Source organism: Pteropus medius, unplaced genomic scaffold, assembly GCF_902729225.1.
Source record: "Pteropus medius unplaced genomic scaffold, Ma_sr-lr_union100, whole genome shotgun sequence".
NCBI classification, from domain to species: Eukaryota; Metazoa; Chordata; class Mammalia; order Chiroptera; family Pteropodidae; genus Pteropus; species Pteropus medius.
In genome coordinates this window covers 6,301,140-6,320,720 of record NW_024354886.1, presented here as the reverse complement: position 1 = coordinate 6,320,720, position 19,581 = coordinate 6,301,140, and the positions used below count along the sequence as shown (strand labels likewise).

The 19,581-nt window shown below is 52.2% G+C and overlaps 1 protein-coding gene and 1 pseudogene across 5 annotated transcripts in view; both read right to left on the bottom strand.

The window, feature by feature from the left end:
* COL11A2 (collagen type XI alpha 2 chain) overlaps positions 1 to 18,811 on the bottom strand; it is a 29,107-nt gene extending 10,296 nt beyond the window's left edge. The window contains exons 1-38 of one of the 5 annotated variants that reach the window (XM_039856215.1): positions 18,469 to 18,811; positions 15,698 to 15,847; positions 15,355 to 15,565; positions 14,734 to 14,896; positions 13,028 to 13,219; positions 12,083 to 12,160; positions 11,391 to 11,453; positions 10,532 to 10,711; positions 8,143 to 8,202; positions 8,003 to 8,044; positions 7,738 to 7,800; positions 7,358 to 7,432; positions 6,778 to 6,864; positions 6,459 to 6,515; positions 6,228 to 6,281; positions 6,086 to 6,139; positions 5,934 to 5,987; positions 5,698 to 5,751; positions 5,483 to 5,536; positions 5,356 to 5,400; positions 5,179 to 5,232; positions 4,722 to 4,766; positions 4,469 to 4,522; positions 4,228 to 4,272; positions 4,039 to 4,092; positions 3,756 to 3,800; positions 3,495 to 3,548; positions 3,321 to 3,365; positions 3,078 to 3,131; positions 2,630 to 2,737; positions 1,507 to 1,560; positions 1,165 to 1,218; positions 1,027 to 1,071; positions 887 to 940; positions 728 to 772; positions 532 to 585; positions 370 to 423; positions 92 to 145 (exon numbers count right to left, since the gene is read on the bottom strand). In XM_039856215.1, the coding sequence (XP_039712149.1) occupies positions 92 to 145; positions 370 to 423; positions 532 to 585; positions 728 to 772; positions 887 to 940; positions 1,027 to 1,071; positions 1,165 to 1,218; positions 1,507 to 1,560; positions 2,630 to 2,737; positions 3,078 to 3,131; positions 3,321 to 3,365; positions 3,495 to 3,548; positions 3,756 to 3,800; positions 4,039 to 4,092; positions 4,228 to 4,272; positions 4,469 to 4,522; positions 4,722 to 4,766; positions 5,179 to 5,232; positions 5,356 to 5,400; positions 5,483 to 5,536; positions 5,698 to 5,751; positions 5,934 to 5,987; positions 6,086 to 6,139; positions 6,228 to 6,281; positions 6,459 to 6,515; positions 6,778 to 6,864; positions 7,358 to 7,432; positions 7,738 to 7,800; positions 8,003 to 8,044; positions 8,143 to 8,202; positions 10,532 to 10,711; positions 11,391 to 11,453; positions 12,083 to 12,160; positions 13,028 to 13,219; positions 14,734 to 14,896; positions 15,355 to 15,565; positions 15,698 to 15,847; positions 18,469 to 18,550 (2,790 nt within the window). In that variant the 5' untranslated portion in view covers positions 18,551 to 18,811. The remainder of the gene's footprint in view (positions 1 to 91; positions 146 to 369; positions 424 to 531; positions 586 to 727; positions 773 to 886; positions 941 to 1,026; positions 1,072 to 1,164; positions 1,219 to 1,506; positions 1,561 to 2,629; positions 2,738 to 3,077; positions 3,132 to 3,320; positions 3,366 to 3,494; positions 3,549 to 3,755; positions 3,801 to 4,038; positions 4,093 to 4,227; positions 4,273 to 4,468; positions 4,523 to 4,721; positions 4,767 to 5,178; positions 5,233 to 5,355; positions 5,401 to 5,482; positions 5,537 to 5,697; positions 5,752 to 5,933; positions 5,988 to 6,085; positions 6,140 to 6,227; positions 6,282 to 6,458; positions 6,516 to 6,777; positions 6,865 to 7,357; positions 7,433 to 7,737; positions 7,801 to 8,002; positions 8,045 to 8,142; positions 8,203 to 10,531; positions 10,712 to 11,390; positions 11,454 to 12,082; positions 12,161 to 13,027; positions 13,220 to 14,733; positions 14,897 to 15,354; positions 15,566 to 15,697; positions 15,848 to 18,468) is intronic. The other 4 variants (XM_039856216.1, XM_039856217.1, XM_039856219.1 and 1 more) reach the window with 4 other exon arrangements.
* On the bottom strand, positions 8,745 to 8,863 carry LOC120597750 (uncharacterized; annotated as a pseudogene).
* Positions 18,812 to 19,581: the final 770 nt, after the last annotated feature.

The following is a 19,581-nucleotide window of genomic DNA, read 5'->3' as shown; positions in this document are numbered from 1 at the left end:
CAGGGCAGGGGCTTGTGATGGGGAAAGAGGACAAGGAAAGATAGAATAATTCCAGGGTCTGGGGTCCACTCTCTCCAAAGGGCAAACATACCTGAGGTCCCACCACTCCTGGGGGACCAGGGGGGCCAGTCTTCCCTTGGAAACCCTGAAAGAGGAAGAGAGGAGAGAGCAGTTGGAATACACTATCAGGCATGGACAGTGTGGCAAAGAATCCAGGTTCCCAGAGGAAGGGCAGAGTCGCCCTTCCTTGGCCATGGGTCTGAGCAGCGAGCACTAGGATGCTCTCCGCTCTGCCAGGAGAACCACCCTGGTGGGCCTTCCAGACAGTTCTGGAATTTGAGGGTCTGAGGGAGGCAGGGCATCACTTACCACTTCTCCTCTCTGGCCTGGGTGTCCTGGCAGCCCATCCTTCCCAGGGGGGCCCTGGAAGGGATTCAAATGTCAGGTAAATTCTAAGCAGGGAAGAGAATGGGGAAGAAGGACTCAGAGAACCAAGGTAGACTAGAGGTCAGAGATCAGCGGTCAGCTTACCGGCGGTCCTTTGGGGCCAGGAAATCCGTTGGGGCCTTGAGGCCCAGGGAGACCCTAGAGACAGAGCTGGGTTGAGTCAGGAGAATGAGGTGGGATGCTGGGTAGGGGACACAGCTTCTTCCCTGGGGTAACAGGAAGTTGTTCCAAATGGCTCCCTGGGGAGAGCTGGGGACAAGAAGACTCCAGCAGCACTTACCCTTTCTCCGGGGGGCCCATGAGGGCCATCACCACCCGATGTTCCCTGTGGAGGAAACAGAGTCAGAGGAGGTGCTTTCTAGCTTTCCCGAGGTCAGAGGAGTTGGTGGGGAGGTGGGCTAAGGGGCAGATGGCCAAGAGCCCTGCCAAGACCACTAACCTTAGCTCCAGACTTCCCAGTGGCACCTCGGGGACCCCGCTGACCTCGTGGACCCTGGAAGAGAAGAGAGGAGTTGTCAGAAATCCCCAATACACCCCTTTGGATCTTAAGATACAGGTCTCTCTCCCCACTGCACTCACCGTGGGCCCCCGTTCTCCCCGTGGTCCTGACTTCCCAGACAGGCCCTGTTGGCAATGAAGCAGACAACGCATTACCCAGGGCATGGCTCCCCACAGAGTCGCCCTTCCCTCCACATCCTCTTTCTTCCCTCAGCTTACCCGGGCTCCCTTCTCTCCACCGGCTCCAGGAAAACCAGGAAATCCCAGGGACCCCTGGTGAAAACAGGAAAGGAAAAATTGAGACACGAGAAAAGGGAAGGGCCTAAGAAGGGCCAAAGGAGGTCAGGGGAGGTGATGGAGTCAGTAGTGTGGGAGACCTGGGCTCTGTCAAGAACTAGGTGGCTTTGGACAAACTCCTACTGCTCTCTGAGCCTGTTGCCACCTCTGTGGAACAGGGTAGGCTAAATTCTCTCTATAGGGCCCCCACTCCTCTGTCAGTCTGTGCTTCCTGCAATCAGGTATCAGGAAAGGAAAAGGAAGAGGGGATACAAATTGCATCACCTTGGGACCCTGGCGTCCAGGATAACCAGGCAGACCGGGAACACCCAGCTTTCCCTGTGGAGGGACAGGGAGCAATGAGGAGCGAGAAGAGCCACAGATACCACCCTACTCCTGGAGACCCCAACCCTCAGAGATGGGAGCCAACCCCAATCCAGCAATGCTCCCCACTAAACCTCCAGCCCCTGGCCCCTCATCTCCTGCCTCACAGTCTGCCTGGCTTTTGTAAGCTCTCCTTTCTGAGAGCAGATTTTCCCCAACTCTAGTGCTAGGATCTTGCTTCCCCTGTGTCTGGAGACTAAAGTCTGCAACTCCATCAAGTCCTTGGAGTTTGTGATCTAGTCCCTGCCTACCCATCAACCTCAGCTCCATCTTTCCCACAAAGCTCCATCTCATGCTCCACAAAGGCCAGTCCCCTTGCAGGCCTCCACACAGCTTGGGATAACCTCTGCTCTCTCTGTTCATGCCCTGCACCACTCCAGCTCCCCCAGTATGCACCCCCTGCCTCTTGCTTCAGGGCCCATCTTGCTGAGGCAGCTGTGGAATGGAGGTTGGGTGGTGTGGGGATTCTGTAATCTGACTGCCAGGGCTCAAACCCTGGTTCTGCCCTTCACTGCCTGTATGACTAACAAGTGTCTCAACCTGCTGGTGCCTCTGTGAAACAGAACATTAATTGTGCCTACCCTACAGGATCAATATGACAAGTTAGCAAGATGCTGGCACATAGTAAGTGCTCAGTGATAGTTAGCTCTGAAGATTTCAGAAATTATCAGCTCTTGACTTTCTTCCTTCTCAGAACTCCTACTGCTCTGAGTCTGGACACATTTTCACGCTGCCTTGTACACACAGTAACCCTATGACAGCCTCTACACCTTGTCCCCATCAATCTATTGTAAACTCTTTATGACAGGGACTTTTCCTTGACTTCTTATCTATTGCCCCTCAACCCATCAGCGTCCAAGAGATGCTTTATACAGAAAGGAGTGTAATTAACACATGGTCATCTTCAATTGACTTGCTGACTCCAGCTGTTGGCACCCCATGCCCACCCTGATTCCAGTGCCCATGCCCTCATCTCCTCAACATCCCTAGAGAATGCAGGCACAGATCCCTTATCCCCCATCACCTTGTCGCCCATGAGCCCAGGGGGCCCAGGGTCTCCAGTGGGTCCAGTGCGTCCCTTTGGCCCTTCAGGACCATCCTCTCCCCTGGAACCAGGGACTCCAACCTCGCCCTGAGTGAGAGGGTTGGAGAGGTGAATGTTGGGGACTAGGGGTGGGGTCTGGGCCCCAAGTGGAGAGGCCTGGTAAGATCCCTGGTAAGACTGAGTGGGATTGGCAGGGATCCCAGAAACTATTGCAGGACAGGGAGCTAAACAGGCCAGAGAGAGTGTAGTGATTGGAGGGACACAGACTGTGGAATTGTCATCCTGCTGGGAACAGGCCCTAAAGGGTACAGAACACTGGCTATTGGGACTCCAGGGTATCAAGAGAATAGGTTGATAATTAGAAGCTCCAAAGTGCAGGATCATTAGGACTAAGAGTTGGGAGGCCAGTGTGGGAGTTTCTACTTACCCTGTCACCTTTAACACCCATGTCACCTTTGAAGCCGGGAAAGCCATCATCACCCTGAGAAAGACAGGGTGACAACATCACAGATGATAAAAGGCCAGAAGGTTAAAATGGAGGATTTAGAAGAACATAGGTGGGAGGGTAGATTTCAGTAGCTGAAGGGCAGGCGGGAGGGAAGGAAGGGAGGGACAGAGAGGTTGGTGGTGCAAGATAGAGGTGTTGGGAAGTTGGGGGCACACCGCTCACCTTTTCACCCTTATGTCCCTTCAGACCCCGAATTCCATCCACACCCTAGAATTAGAGAGGAAGATAGAGACAGAGATCAGGGCCAGAGGTTGGATTGGGGGTACTGCATTCCTAAGGCCGCCAACTGGTTTCCACAACCATGGTCCTTTATTTCCCAGCCTGGTGGTCTGTTACCTTGACACCTCGAGGTCCTGGGTATCCTAGAGGACCCTGAGGTCCAGATGGACCCTGGAAGAAGAAAGAGAGGTAACTATAAAGGAATCACAGGGTGTCGCTGTGGGGGCTTCAGGGACTGGGAGAAATAAAAGTGACAACATCGGAGAACACCGTCAGAGCCACATGAATGATGAGATAAGGGAATCTCAAGGACTTTGAGGCCCCAGAGTCTGAGTGGAGATCCCTTCATGGGGTAAAAGGAGATATGGAAGATCTCACCTGATTTCCTTTGGTTCCAGGAGGACCTTCCTTCCCGGGGTGGCCCTGGGGGTAAGTGAAGGAGAATGTGACCACTGGCCCCTGTCACTTTTCCTGCACCTCTCCCTATACTTCAACCAAATTTCCCTGTGACCTGATGAAGCCGACTGAGCATGGGAGGCACCATCAGTCACCTCCCAGTGCAAGGGACACACAGTATAAATAGACACCGAAGGTGCTTGGGTGTCATTCAGTAGATGGAGGGTCAAGGAATATTTGGAATGAGAAGTGGGAGCCCACTCACCGGAGGTCCATCTGAGCCAGGCATGCCAGGTAGCCCTGGTTTTCCTTGAGGACCCTACAGGGAGATGAGGAGGCTCAGGGTCACCAGAGGGGTCAGGTCTGAACATGGCTAAAATTCCAGCCATACATTTAGGGCCCTCCGGACACAACTCCCAGGATATCCCTTGTCCCCCAGATCGGTACCACTTACCTTCTCTCCATGAGGGCCAATGGCACCCTGGGGCCCGGGGAGACCCTACACACAGGGAGAAAGAAGTTGCAGCAGCCCTGCAGGAGTGGGCGCTTTCTCCTCCAGCCAATATCCCCCAGTCAGAGCATGAGCAGTAAAGACTTGAGACTCTTAAATTCCTGTCCCCATCTGGGATCAAGCATACTGTGAAAGCCCAGGAGAAGTCGCTAAAGTTAGGGAAAGAGTGGACAAGACAACTCACTTGAGTCCCAGGAGTGCCCTGTTGTCCAGGAGGTCCTGGCTCTCCCTGAGGTCCCTAGAAACAGGCAACCAGGCAGTTGTCAGAAGAAGATGGTGTCAAAAAAACTTAGGGTGGACAACTAAGTCTCAGCAGGGACGGCCAAGAGGGCAAGAACCAGAGCAGGCAGGGGATCAAATGGTGGTAAAGGGAACGAGGCCTTGGCAGGGAACTATGGGGCTAAGGGTTGGGTTGGGTCTCCATGCCAATCACTCACCAAGCTCCCTTTGGGACCATGGGGACCATCCATGCCTCGAACTCCCTGAAATATGAGAGGGGCATAAGCAGGCTGAAAGACAGGCCTGGGCCCCGGAGGGACCTGTGGTTTCTGAGAGGCCTGGCCATTACTGAGGGTGGGACAGGGCAGAGGCACATCCGTCAGACCTCCAGTTCATCCCAGACCTAAACAAACACAGCCGGCCCAGATCCACAGGGTGTGGGTCTGTGGGTCTGTGGGTTTGTGGATTTTTGTTTTGTTTTTCTTGAGGAATTTTTTTTTGGCTGTGCTCAGAGCCTTCGGTGCCCTGCACCATATGGCCCTGCAAGGGTACTTGGGGGTGGAGGCTGAAGCAGGGGTAGGTGGGAGCCAGGGAGGGGGAACTGGAGAGGAGGTAGGAGCAGTTAGGAAGATAAAGAGGTAAGATCAAGGTCAGAAGTCAGAGACAGTCACTTACCGGAGGTCCAGGAATACCAGGTGGGCCTTTAGGGCCAAGGAGGCCTCGAGGTCCCTGCATTCATATGAGGGAATAATATGGCATGCGTGGGTGAGAGAAAACGTGTTTCTTTCATATCCATCCCTCCTCTGGAATCTCCAGAGCCCTACACCACAATCAGACTCCCCGGACACTCACCGACTCTCCAGGCAGCCCCCGAGGCCCAATCTCCCCATCGTCTCCCTGGAGGAAGAGGACATGGTGAAGTGGCCTCGTCTTCCAGCCCTCTCCTATACCGAGCCCATGCCTTGGCCACAATACTTACCCGCTCTCCATCCTCGCCAGGAGGCCCAGGAAGGCCCTGGGCACCAGTATCACCCTGGAAAATGGATGAACAGGTCAGAGGGTCCTCAGAGGCCCCGGCACACAGGCAGGCACTGACCCTCTTCAATTAACTAACCGATCTCACTCACTGAGCTCCTACTGGGACCCTCGGCCTCCTTCCCTTGCCTTGAGATCCCTAGTCCCCAATATACTTACCCTGTGTCCCTTCTCCCCAGGAAGCCCTGGGAGTCCATCAAAGCCTCGGTCACCCTAAGGGAAAAAGAGGAAGCCTACATGAGGTCCCAGTCCCTTTCCCACCCTATCCCTTCCCATTGTGTCCTGAGTTAGGAGGGGCTACTTCATGAGGGAACCTGGGGAATTCAGTTTCCGGAAAACAAATGAGCTCAGATGGGGCTGGGAGTTAAGCATCAGAGAGGGGCCCAGCCTATCACCTTCACTCCAGGTTCTCCAGGCATCCCTCGGGCTCCATCAGCACCCGCTCGGCCCTGCAGATGCAAGGGAAGTGTCAGAGCAAGCAGGGGACAGTCCTCCATGCTCTGTGCCCCATATTCCAATATTGCCCATCCCACCCCTAGTCACTCACCCTTCTCCCAGCCTTTCCAGGAGGGCCTGTGAGGCCCTGAGGTCCCCTGGGGCCCTGGAGAGGGAGAGTTGGAGAAAGGGTTAATTGGCATAAACAGAAGGGAAGGCAGTAGGTTGAGGATCTGATAGGTTGAGGGTGTTACCTGAGGTCCTAGGTCTCCAGATTCTCCTTTCAGGCCAGGGCTTCCAGGTTGCCCCTGTGAGAGAGAAGAGAGAAGAGAGAAGAAGAGTTGGCTATATTGCAGGACATACCCAGCAGTCACCTCAAAGCCCTCTCCAAAGCAGCAATATAACTTGTTTAGTTCCTTTCCAGAACTATCCATACTCCCACATACAAATAAAGAACCCCCTACCCCAATACCCCACTCACTCACCAAGGGTCCAGGGCGGCCTGTGTATCCCATGGGCCCAGGGGGTCCACGGAGTGCCAGCTGTCCAGGGTAGCAGGGGACACAGCAGAGCTTAGAAGAGGCAACTGGAGAACTCCCAACCCCAGTACACCCTCCATATTTGCCTTTCCATTCCTGATTCTTGTTCCACGGCCCTGTATTCTCCCTAACCTCCCTCTCAGCCCCAAACCAACCCAGACCTTCCCCTGTGCAACATTCACTCCAATACTTCCAACCCCTCCTAGAGTCTTCTCTTTCTCCCCATACCGCTTCCTCTACCAAGATCCGCTCCAGCCCTACTCACCCGTGCCTGCTGCAGAACTGCCTGGGCCTGAGCCTCCTGGGCAGCCACCACAGGGCCCTTCTCACTCCCACCACTGCCAAACCGGAACTGAGGGGCAAGAAGAAAAGGTCCAGGTTCCTTTCCAGGAAATACATGTGACCTTTCCAGCCAGAGATATCATCCAGCATTTCTGCCTGATCTCCCAGGCCTTCGCCCTGATTGCCCACCCCCATGGCCTTCTCCAGCATCTTCCACTGGAGGTTTTCAGATAATCACTTAGAGGTTTCCGAAATTTAACTCCTGTCTTCCTCCCCCACTCTCTAGCCTCTTCCTCCCAAAAGACTCTCCTTTGGTTCTAGACACCCTGAAATATAGGATTTTATGCCTGGTTCTAGACAATCTGAGTTTGATTCTAGAAGATCCATGTTTGCTTCTAGGTCATCTAATGAGGCTCTAGTCCCACCACCTCAAAGATAAATCTCTTTGGGTTGACGGTCTTTAGAGATGCTTCAGCTTTCCTGACCTTCTAGTCCTTGGTGACACAACACAATTCCCCTGTCCTCCCCTTCAGCCCGTTTCCAAAGCCCAGATGATAACTCACTGGGAGCATGAGGGATGTGCCGGGAGGGCCAGGGGCCCCATCCGATCCAGGGAGCCCTGCTCGGCCCGGGGGGCCCTGGAGTAGGGAGACAGTGAGAACAATATATGACAGATAGGAGAATATTAGAGTCCTAGCATCATTTTGAAACCCTTCTCAACAGGATAAATGCAGGCTTCTCTAGATCTTTTCTGAGCCCCACCCCACCCTAATGGGAAAAAATGAGGGTAACCCCAACCAGTCTGCCCTCCTTTCTGAGTGCTGGGAAGCACACCAGCCCCTTATTCATTGATCAGCCAGCTAATGAGAAATTACTGAGTGTGGTGCCCCCATTGGGTACTAGTGGCTCCTCTGCAGCCCCCACCCCCCACATATTCCCTTACCCTCTCGCCAGGGTCTCCAACGGGGCCTGGGTTGCCCTGGATGCCAGGGGGACCAGTCAACCCCTGAGGAACAAAAGAATAGGGGGTCAAGTGTGGGCATTCACAGAGAAGAGGGGTATGTGGCTGAGGGGCTCCGAGAGCTCTGACTGGAAGGACACTCAAGAGTTCTAAGAAGGCCTGGGCATATGTAGGGAAGGCACAGATGAGTGTGTAGAAAGGGTTTCTGAGGAAATAATGGAGGTGTATGGGTCACGGCTAGACTCACCGCAGGGCCTTCTGGGCCAGGTGGCCCCTCCACTAGCATACCCTACAAAGTCAAGGGTTAAAAGTCAGAGGCTATGGCTAGGACTCCAGCTTCTTTCCCCTATTCCCACTGCCCTCATCTCAGTGACCAGAGTGACTTACAGGTTCCAGCACCGCAGGCTCCCCCTTCTCACCCTTCAGCCCCCGAGGTCCATGGGCAGCCTGAGGGAGACACACATGTAACCCCCAGTGGGGCCTGTGAGCAGCCAGGACACAGGAACCACTCCCATCCTAACTCCCACCTTCATTCTTAGGTCCTCTGAAGCCTCCCTGACCCTAACCCCAAATCACCCACCTCTCCCCCAAGACTCTCCTAGCACTGCCAAGGAGACCTCAGGGGTCCCCATCCCCAAATTTCCAGCCCCACCTCAGCAAACACAACCTTCTCACCTCCCTGAGAACCTCGTTCATGTAGGTCCTCACACTCTTGCTGGGATTCCAAACCTCCCAACCTTCCCAAAGTCTCTTCTGGAAGACCTTACCCTATCCTCTCAATTGTCCTCTGATCCCAGGAATCTTTAGAACTTTAAGAAACCATTAACTTCCTCACCCTTACTTCAACCCACCAAATAAGAATCTCTCCAAGATTTTTATTTTAATTTTTTAATTTTAATTTTTATTTATTTATTTTTTTAGGCAAGGCAACTCTTGGTTGACCTCACAGATTGCAAGAAACTTGTCAGCTTATAATCCCTTATTTTTTATGCATACAGCACCTGGTCTTCCTAGGTGGTCTCCCGTTTAAGTACTAACCAGGCCCGACCCTGCTTAGCTTCCAAGATCAGACAGGATCGGGCTTGTTCAAGGTGGCTTGGCCGTAGACGAACCTCTCCAAGATTAAGGACAGATTTTTATTAGGGTTTGGAGAGTGAACATGGATCCATATGATAATCTGATGTAATCTATAGTCTTCAGAAAAGAAAAAATTGTATGCTCTTATGCATAGCATCCTTCTTAGAAATTCAAGGGGTTCACAAGTTAAGAACTCCCGGGAGGTTAAAAATCTACACTCTGAGTAGATTTAGAGGGCAGTCTCCATTGATATCCCACATTTAGACCCCATAACTGGTTTTTGGAAAACTACATCTCTTGGGCTCAATTACTCAAATCTCAGAGCAAATATCCTCAAGTCCCCAGAGTTCCTCTCCCAGCAAGGATGCTGCACCCTCCCTCTGGTCCTCATTTATACTCCAAGCCCACCAGTTGCCTCTATTCCACACTTCCACTCAGGCCCCACCTCAAACTCTAGGGCCAGAACCAAGATAAGGACAAGGAGAATGGAAGACATTTATTACCACCCCAAAAATCTCCCAACAAGAGCTTCAGAATACCCCCCTCTACCTCCATCCCGACCAAACGGTAATGACCAATTTTCAAATGCTCCCGTATCACATATCAACCCCAAATTTCCAGAAAGCAGCATTAAAAAAAAAAAAGCAGCAGAAGGTCAAGGGTGGCAATATTTGAGAAGGAAGATATGGGATGAGGCAGCAGGATAGAGGAAGCAGCTCTAACTGCAAGGCAAGCAAAAGATGAAATGGAGTAAACAGGAAATATCCAAACTGACAGGGAGGGGTTGAAGACATGGGAAACAATTAAGGGAACTAGAACGAAGGGACAAATACTTGGAAGCAAGAGTGATGCGGGGGCCAAGAAAAATTAAACATGGCCAAAATGGCTAGAAAATGAGCTGGACAGACAAGAAGTGGTTGGACAGACAGGAAGCAACCAAGAAAAGAGAATCTAGGAAGCGGACCTTCAACAACAACAACATGACTACCATGATCAAGAGAAAGAAGAAATTTACAAAACAGACAAAAAGTGACTCCTGGAAAGGGCACTATGACAATGAAAGAAAATTCTAGAAAACACAAACATTAAGGCCCACAATGGAAACTTTAGGATTTGGATGACCTTTGTGATTTGGAGACACACAGGAAGGAGCTTATTATCAGAGGAAATTGTCCCAGACAGCATGAGAAACTAGAGTTAAAACACAAATGACTGTGTCCATTCTGACACAGTCACCAAAATGAATGCCATGACTGGAGAAGACAGGAAGGGACAGACAGAAAGTGGCCCATAGGTTACAAAGTGTGACAAAGGAAGCTAAATCATGAGGCAGCAACATAGATAAAAAATTGTTTGACCAAGAAGAAATGATGGAGACAGATTGAAAATAGACGCAAGGTTATTGACCAAAAGCTTTATGAAATCCAGCTTGATTGAGACAGGAAGTAGTCATAGATTTTTTAAAACTCCCATTGTCCTGGGCAGCAGGATCCATAAGGAGTCACAGGGTAAGACATTTGGCAAGGGAAGGCAGGAAGTAATATTTTCAACCAACATATACATTTTATGTGGATAGACAATGGCAAACCACCAGTGGGAAGTAGCTCACAGCTAACAGACAATAATCAAAAACAACAGAAAGAAATTCTTGTAACTCCCACTGGAGGTCAAAAATGGAAAAGGAGCTCCTTTCACTTACGGCTCCTGGGTAGGCTGTCTCCGCAAAGAGGGCAGGGCCAAGCTCCGTCTCCTCACGATAATCGTCCCCATAGCCATAGGTGTAATCGTAGGGCCCTGCTGGGGGGTCTGTGGCACCCTCCCCATATTCCTCTGCCAGGAATCTGTCAGCTGTAGAGGGGACCTGGAGATCTGTCTGCTCCTTCCCGGAGATGGGGAGGGAGAGGGGTAGATGGGGGCATTAGGGCTGAGAGGAGTTTTTCCCTGGATCCCAGGGTGTGAAAACTTCTAGCCCAAAGGATTCTGAGGGTAATTGATTGGAACAGGGTTTTTTCTCCCAAGAACAAGAGGATCAGTTGCATAGAAAGGTGATGGCCGTGAAAGACCCTAAATCAAGAGGAATGTCCAGAAAATGGGCCTAGTGGAAAGAAATGGTGGATAACAAGAAGGGTGGCCAGAGGGCTGGACACAGAGTGGAAAGTCCATGAACATACGATAAAGGAGTCCAGAAAATGATGAAAGAAATGGATGGAAAGATTGGGAGAAGAGAAAAAGTGTTAGAATTAGACAGAAAATGGCTCCTAGGAATGGAAATATGGCACAGGAAATAAAACCATCTGACACCAACATGGAGAGGAAGTTACTCCATAATCAAAGAATAATGGAAGGAGACGTGGACACTAAAGAAAAATGGCTGTACTGAGAGAGAGAAACAAACTCATAGGTCTAAAGTGACCAAAAGACAGAAGGCCATAACTGAATACGACAAAAAGCCCTCCAGCCAGAGGAGGGGCTGATTCATCAAGATGACATGGGGCCTGAGGGGTGGATCACAGGTGCTCACTGCCTCCAGTTGGGGTGAGGGTCGGGGATAGAGTTACCTCCTCAGGGGGTGGTAAGGGGCTTGACTCCAGGACTCCTTCCTCTTCACCTGGGGAGGGGTACTAACCCCAAGGGGAAGAGGGAGAAGGGTAGCATGTGGGAAGGAAGAAGAGAGGTTAGAAATAAGGGTGGCAAAGCAGCACCTTGTCCCCCTCCCTGAGAGCAGTGTCTGTGCTGGGGGATGGGGGAAATCTCAGATCTTGCAGCCCCTTTGGAGGGGGAATAGTTTGGGGAGAGTGAATCTCCGAAGTCATAGAGGTTTGGGGGCAGAGATCTGGATACCCCAGCTCTACCTGCCGGTAACCGCTGCCCCCGGTCCTGTGGAGGGGCCGGGCAGTTGGGGGAGCTGCCCGCCGAGCTGGATGTCGGGAGAGGGGAGGGTGGTCCCATGCTGGGCCAGAACCTCCAATTCGAGAGGGTCTCCGGCCTGGTGAGGGGGACGCCTGCCGGGCTGCTGACCTCTTGGCAGGTGGGGACCGCCTTCGGGGTGGGGTCTGACGCCCCCTGGGGGAAGGGAGAGCCCTGTGCTTGGGGCTCCAAGGCCGCTGCAGCAGAGAGACATGGGAGGGGATATTGAGGAAACTCTCATAGTCTAAGTATACGGTGTCTCTTTCTGCAATTGGTGTCATAGGAGATGTTTGTACAAGGAAGCGGGAGGAACAGGACAAAGGAGGGGATTCCTCAAGTTTACCTGGTAATCAGGGGTCGTCCCCGCAGTCATCACAGCATAATAGGGGGGCTCGTGGTCATAGTAGAGAGACTCAATGGGCTGGGGTTAGGGAAGGGGCAGTGGGAATAGGTATGAAGGGGATGGAGGAGCGGGGAGGAAGGATGGAGTAAGGGAGGTAAGGAGATGGTGTGGGATTGGGAAACAGGGCGGGCATGGAGTTAAAAAATAGAGATTTGGGGATGAAAGGAGAGGTTGGGGGACAGGAGAGAGACGGGTGAGGTAAGAAAGGGGGCATGGGGTCCCGCATGGGAGACAGAAGCAGACACAATTAAGAGATTGACCCTCCAATCTTCAAACCACTGACCCCATCACATTTGTCACCTAACCTTCGGAACTCCACCCAATCCAGATCTTCCTTCCCTTCTCCCATGCACAGAGCTCCAGAGAGGGCCCTGCCCCAACACTTCCACAGACCCACCATTCTTTTGGGATTTCCCCTATCTCCAACTCCTTCCTCATTTCTCCTTCTAGGTCTTACCATTTCAACTTCTTTCTGTTTCAGCCTCTCCCCTACTCTGGTCTCCCATTCTCTGTCCCTAAGTCTCAAGCTCCTAATCTCTCCCCCAGTCTCTTAATTCAAGGAAGGGATGGGAAACCCAAGGACACAGTTCCAGGAAGACTGGCAGAGGAGAAGACACAAGGAGGGGACACAGCTCCCAGCCACAAATTCTTCATAATGACTCTTTTTATTTTTAAATGAAAATAAAAAGGTGAATGAATGAGGACTGGGGGGAAGGAGTGATGGGAATAGGTAGGTATGCCTGGGGAGGGACACTAGAGAGGGGAGAACAAGAGCCCAAAATAGACTGGGGAGCACTGGACATTGGGGGAATTCTCCTGGGGCTATGTCTGGGCATCTTCCCTCCCTGTGTAGTCTGCAGTTTGGGGTTCACCCAGCTCCCTCACCTGCCGCTGGGGCTCCTGGTTTTGGGGCCTATGAAGTCTTGATGGTTGCTGCTTTGGAGATCTCTGGGCCCTGTGAAACTGTTGTTTCTGAGGTCTCTCCCTCCAATCCCCCTCACACTCCAGCTCCTTCTGTTCACAGGATCCATAGGCAGCTTGCACCCCCGGAATAATGACAAGTTCCTGGACATCACCCTTTAAAGATATGAGGGAGGAACACAAATGGAGGGAAGCAGAGAAGGGTTCAAAGAAAGACCAAGGGTATATAGTCTGGGACAAAATGTAGGAAACCAATCCTAGGTAAAACCATTTAATGGGAGAAGATCATTATCAGCCCTCCCATGTACACAGCCCTTTTCAGTTTTCAAAGGACCTTCTCATTCATAATCCCATTGGTCCTTCACGATAACTGAGAAAGTCAGTAGAACAAGGGACCTTTTTGCCCATTTTTCAGATACATTCCATTCATTCAGAAAAGCTCAAAAAAGCAATGACTGCTCCAAGGTCACTCACAGTTGTAGAATCAGGACTAGAATTCAAGCCATCCAACTCTAAATTCAACACTCCTATCCCCTGTCCCTGTGGTAATGCTTGAGCCTTTTCACAGGGGCTTCTGGAAACAGTGGCCCAGCCTTGGTTGCATTGACCTTCCACTGGCAATGATAATCAGAATTCTCACAACCTCTAGAAACAAGGGAAGGGGAAGCCACTTTGGAATTCCAATGGCTTTTATTTGGACTCACATGTGGTGCTTGACACACTCTGTCTTATTAGAGAATGTGGGGCATATCATCTCATCTCCAGAGCAGAACGGGGAGCTCTTTGGTGAGTGATAGAGACCTTATATTTATTCCCCTTGACATTGGGTAAGCAAGTATCCAGAAAATGTTAACTGGCTGGCTGACTGGCTGAGTGGATGAGTGAATGGAGGCTGAAATGCATGACTAAATGGGAGTTTTGATGGATGATGACTGAATGAATGAATATATGTATGGGTAGATTGGTGAACAGATAAATGGGAGGTACAGAGTAGATTAGCAGATTGGCAGGTAGGTAAATGAATGAAAGTGAATATGTGGATGAATAAATGATTGGATGGAGAGTGAGTAGGTAATGAGATGGGTGTGTGAATGAATGGATGAATAGATGCATGCATCCTTATATGCATGGGTAGATGGAGTGGGTGGGTGAATGGATGAGTGAATAGACAGATGGATGTGTTAAAGAAGATGGATGGATGGATAGATGGATGGATGGATGGATGGATGGATGGATGGATGGATGGAAGGAAGGAAGGACATATTGATAGATTGGTGGTTTGACTGAGCAGAGGAAGGATGGGGGATGTGGATATAAACCTGAATGCTTGAGTAGGTAGGTGAGTATGTAACTAGTTAAATGGGTAAATGAATGGGTGAGTGGGTGAATGGATGAGTGGGTAGATAGAAAAATTGGTTGAAGGAATGGGCAGAGTGATGAAGTCTGAAAGACAGAATAAGTAGCTGTGGACAGTCCTGCCATATAAGTGGCCACCATACAAGTGGCCACCTAGTTCTCCTACAGAGAAAATTAGCCCGGAGGATACAAAATGGAAATTTAAATTCATGACAGGAAAAATGAAGGGCTAGGGCACAGGAAGATGGTATGCTGGGAAGTGGACTCAAGATATGGAACCAGAAATCAATCTGTTCTCTGATAGCTCTGTTTACCTCAAAGACTTCTTCGTCCAGGATACGGGCACCAAAGATTATCACTCCATGGGTGTCCAACACTGGACGAGCACTTCGGGGGAGGGGCCGGGTTACTCGCTTCTTGCAGTCAACAATGAGAGTAACAGATTGACCCTTCACAGCCACACCAACACGGTGCCACCTGGTCATGAAGGGAGAGGTTCAAGTGACTAACCGAGGGGGCGAAAGTCAACAGAGCTGGGGAGCAGTTAATAGAAAAGTTAAGACCAGTGATAACAATAGTAGTGATCATAGTAGCTATCATTTATTGAGCACTTGCAATATACCAGGCACCATGCAAAAATTTTCTCATTTGATTCTCATGATTCTATCACCCCTATTTTACAAACACAGAAATGGAGGCTCAATAAAGTTAATTTGCCCAAAGTACAGGCTAGTACTACATGCAAGGATTTAAACTCTTAAGCCCAAACTCTAGGCTAGAAGTGACCAAAGTTTGGGCAGTGGGTAGGTAGGTGAGGTATGGCCAAAAGGGTAGGCAGGGTTTCCTAGTTTAAGGAGTGGAGGTTCTGGGGCAGTGGCCAGAGGAAAGCTCCTGAGAGTGCAGACCAGGCAGACCAGAGGAGCAAACTAACTTACTTGCCATCTGCTAGGTTGAGGCCTCGGAAGACAGGCTGAGCTGGAGGTCGAGGCCGGCCCGTCTGGTCCTCATATAGGAAACGGACAGGTCGGCCAAGCTCCAGACCCAGCTGTCGGAGGCCCTGGGCACTGTAGAGAGTCAGGAGTGGAGCCTGGAGGCCAGGGTGGGTCCGGACAACAGTCAACAGAGAGAAATCTTTGGGAAAACCTCCTAGGACCAGCGAGAGACACACAGGTGGAATGAAAGGCAAAGAGAGTCATAAACCCATTCCCTTCAGGTTTCTGATCCCAGACCCTACTCCATAACCTACCCCAGCTCTCCCTTCCACCATGTTACCCATACCTGGAAAGAGCTGGCGAGTAGGCGCACTGAGCTGAGCAGGTCGGGACACTCGGTAGGCCACATCACCTGGACAAATGCCTCTTGCCCTCCGGACACCATCAGGGAGGGAGGAAAACCTCAGGGCCTGGAGCACATCCACAGGGGGTACACCTGGGAGAGTCCATGAGGGTCAGGGAAAGGGACACACCCTCAGGAAGGCCTCAATAGAGGACATTCGGGGTCTAGAACTCAGCTTCCTGGGGCTCATACTGCCTGGAAAGCAAAGGTCACCTTTCCCTTACATGCTCCTGAATGGGACCTAAATGGATGGGAAATCTGAGTCACCTGGAAAAGGTCGGCACTGATCCTGTATTCAGTTCCGTATTCACTCCTGCCCCTTTCTCTCCTAGGGCCTCTCATGCTCACTTCTCTCCCTATTTCTGTCTTTCAGCCTTTGAATCTCTCTCTCTATTCTCTCTTAACATCTCTCTCAACTCTCAACTCATCTCCCCTTCTCTCTCTCACTCTTTTCTTCTCTTTGAATCTGTTGATCTGTCTCCCTGTCTTTCCTTTCTTCCTTCATTTCCTTCACATGCTCTCCATCTTTTTCTTTCCATCTTTCTCCAGCTCTCTCACTCCCTTTCTGTATCTCTCAATCTCAGGTCTCTGGCCTCTGTTCTCTGTCTCCAGCACAAACAACATCTGGGCAATAGATCATCCTGGGCATAGGAGGTGCAGGGGGGCCACCAGGGAGGTAGTGGAGAGGCAACTCTTTTGGGAGGGGGCTTCAGGCTGCTGTAGTTTCCATGTTTGGGGAGATGGAGACAATTCTGACCATGGTGAGGAAGGATGTACAAGAAAGAGCCACCCCAGGAGCTTATGCCTCTAGCTTGGGAGATGGGCGGGGAGGGGTGGTTGCGGGGGAGTCTGAAGCTGCCACGCGGTGCCGAAGCAGGTCCAGGGCCCTGAGCCACACATCTGTGGATCCCATCAAAGTCCTTGCCCAAAACCTGGACAAGCTCCCCATACCTGGAACTTCGACCCTGCCCTACCACCCCCACCACTCGGGATCCAGTGATTCAAGACCCAGACCACCAGCCCTATCCACCTAGAACTTGGCTTCCTAGGGCTCAAACTTCTGGGTTGACAAAGGTCACTTCTCCCTTGCTTGCTCCCCGCTATACACTCTCCTTATACCTTCAGTTCCAGATTGGAAAAATCCCAAAGAAAGTTTCTGCAAAACTTTCATAGGCGCATGGGGCAGGGCAGGGGCCGGAGTGATCAGGAGAGCAGAGCTGGGCGGGGTGGGTGAGGTGGGGCGGACAGGCAGAGAAAAGGCCCTTTGAAAAGGTCCAGGAGCCGGGAAACCACGGCGTTGCCCTCCCATCCCCCGCCCTAGCCTGGCCCCCTCATGTGGCAGCTCCGCAAACACCAACACACAAGGGCTGCTTTGAGAGACAGAGGGTGAGTGAGACAGAGACATAGAGACTCACAGAGACCCCAGGCCAAGGAGACCTCAGAGGCCCCCACCTTCCACCAACCCCCAGGACAGTCCAGTTCCATCCTATAGATGACCCACCCACAGGCTGCCAACTGTCTTCCCACCTCAGGCCACATATATGCCTCACTGTCTCTGGACTCAGGCTCCCCACTGGCAGCCCCATCACTCCCCACCACTCTACCTCTGGGCCCCAAAATGCCCCATTCCGTTTCCCTATAGAGTCCGACCTCTACCCCCTCAGCACTAAAATAAGAGAAAGTCCTCTCAGCCATCTTCCTCCTTCATGCTAGAGGGTCCTTTTTCCCCCAAGAAAGACTCCTAGTTTACAGACACTGCACACTTGTTTCTTGTCCCTGAGCCTCATACTTCTCAACTTGGAAGTTCTTCTGTAATCTAATCTAAAGCCTTTATGCTGCTATTCTGACCATTTTCTCCCCAGAGCAGAGAAGAAATGAATAGTCAAGTTATATGCAAATCAGCCTCCAGCGTTTCCAGAAAGTGTAGAGCGGCTTGCTCAAGCCTTCCTAGGACCCAGGTGTTCTCAGCTCCCTTCTCTCCAGCATCAAATCCCCTTTCCTAGGAGCCAGGAATTCTGGATCCTGGGAAAAAGAAGGAAAAGATTGGGGGTGTGAACACCAGGGTCCCAGGAGAGCCCGGCTGGCCAGAGGTGGAGGGAGAGGGCAGGAATGAAGAGTTGGCTCCCACCTCAGACACCTGATCCTGGCCAGTCCAGCAGCCGTCCTGTTGGCAGCCAGCCCCAGTGCTCCCCAGAGCCAGCCGCGTGGCAGCATCGAGGGCACAGGGAGGGGGAAGGGGATCCTGTTGGGGAAGCCAGTGGGACAAATAGTCCAGGCATCCCTTCTTTCTCTATTTACTAGGCTCTGCTCTCACTCACAGATGCTCCTCCTCAGCCCAGAAATATACATAGAAAGACCAGAAGACATACATGCACCCCTCATCCATCCACACTGGCATCTACCCCTAACTCCACTACCGGCTGGACTACACTGGCCCTGGGCCATTTCTCACTCTCTCCAGGACCCCAGCATCCAGGCCCACTCACAGCTCTCTAAGGTGTGACTGCCCTCCCCCAGTCACTTCAAGGAAGTAAAGAGACCCCTACCCTGGTTCCAAGGGACCCAGGTGTCCTGCCCTCCAGCCTGGACCTTTGATCCCCAAAATACTCTTGCTGGACTCAGAAGCTCCACCCCAGGCATCAGCTGCCCCCTGCCTGGAGGTACTCAGAGCTCCAACCTGATTCCGAGGACTCAGACGTATGAACTCCTCTTACCTGCGCAGGACGGGGCCCCGCTCAGCCCCAGCAACAGGGGTATGAGCAGGAGGAGGCGGTGGCAGCGGCTGCACCGCTCCATGGCTGGAGGCTGAAACGCCGGGTCCCAAGGACCCAAGGTCGCTGGGGGCACTGGATGTCCAGAGGCTGACAGGAGAGAGTGAGCAGGCTGGGAACCTCGGACGTGGGGGGTCCCGGCGAGGTCAGAAGCTGTTGGATGGCAACAACTCTCAACCGCCCAGCTCCATGCAGCAAGGCGCCGTCGGGGCTCCTGCACTGCTCCTTCCTCGGTGGCTGCTGCTCCTGTGATTCTTCAGCCACCCCAGCAGCCCAGAGCCCCCGCCCCTGCCGCCCCCTCAAGTCCTAGCCCCAGCCCTAACCCCCGCCTCCAGCCGCCCGCCCACAGCCACCGAGAAACCCCACCCTCTGTCTCCACCTGGGGGTTGGGGTGGGGAATGAGTACCCTCCCCTCGCTGACACTCCGACTGCTGTCCCCTGCTCCTTGCAGGGACTCAAGGGCCCATACCCTAAAATTACTTCCGGGAACCCCAATATCTCTTCTCCAGGCTATTCTTTTTCTAGGACCCAGACGTCCAATCATAGTCTCCCCGTCAAGTTCCCTCCCTCTTGGGGGCCCAGAGCCCCCTTTCAGCAGAGTCCTGGGCGGGATTTAGGGTACAGTGGAGACAGGCGGGGCTGGGGGGTCGCTACCCGCCCCCCACCAGGTCTCCATAATTACTTCCCCCGCCCCGCCCTATGTAATTACAGAGCAGCCCCGGGCCCGGGGTATTTATAGACTAGGCTATAGATAGCAGCTTGAGAGACCTGCAACTCCATGGCCTGAAAGGGGCGGGGGCGGGGAGGGGGATAGAGGAGAGGCAGAGGCAGCCAGAGTTGAGGACAGAGACTGGACAGACAGACCAACAGGTTAATCAGGTCCCAGGAGATGAAATGGGAGGGGTGCGGAGAGACGAGGTAAGGGAGTCCGGGAACCCAGGTGAAAAGGGACTAGTCAATGCTAGTTAGATGTCTGGGGAAACGAGGTCACTCAAGGACGAGGCCGCCTCCAGGTGGGCAACGCCTGAGAAGTCTGCGGCGCCCAGCAAGTCCCAC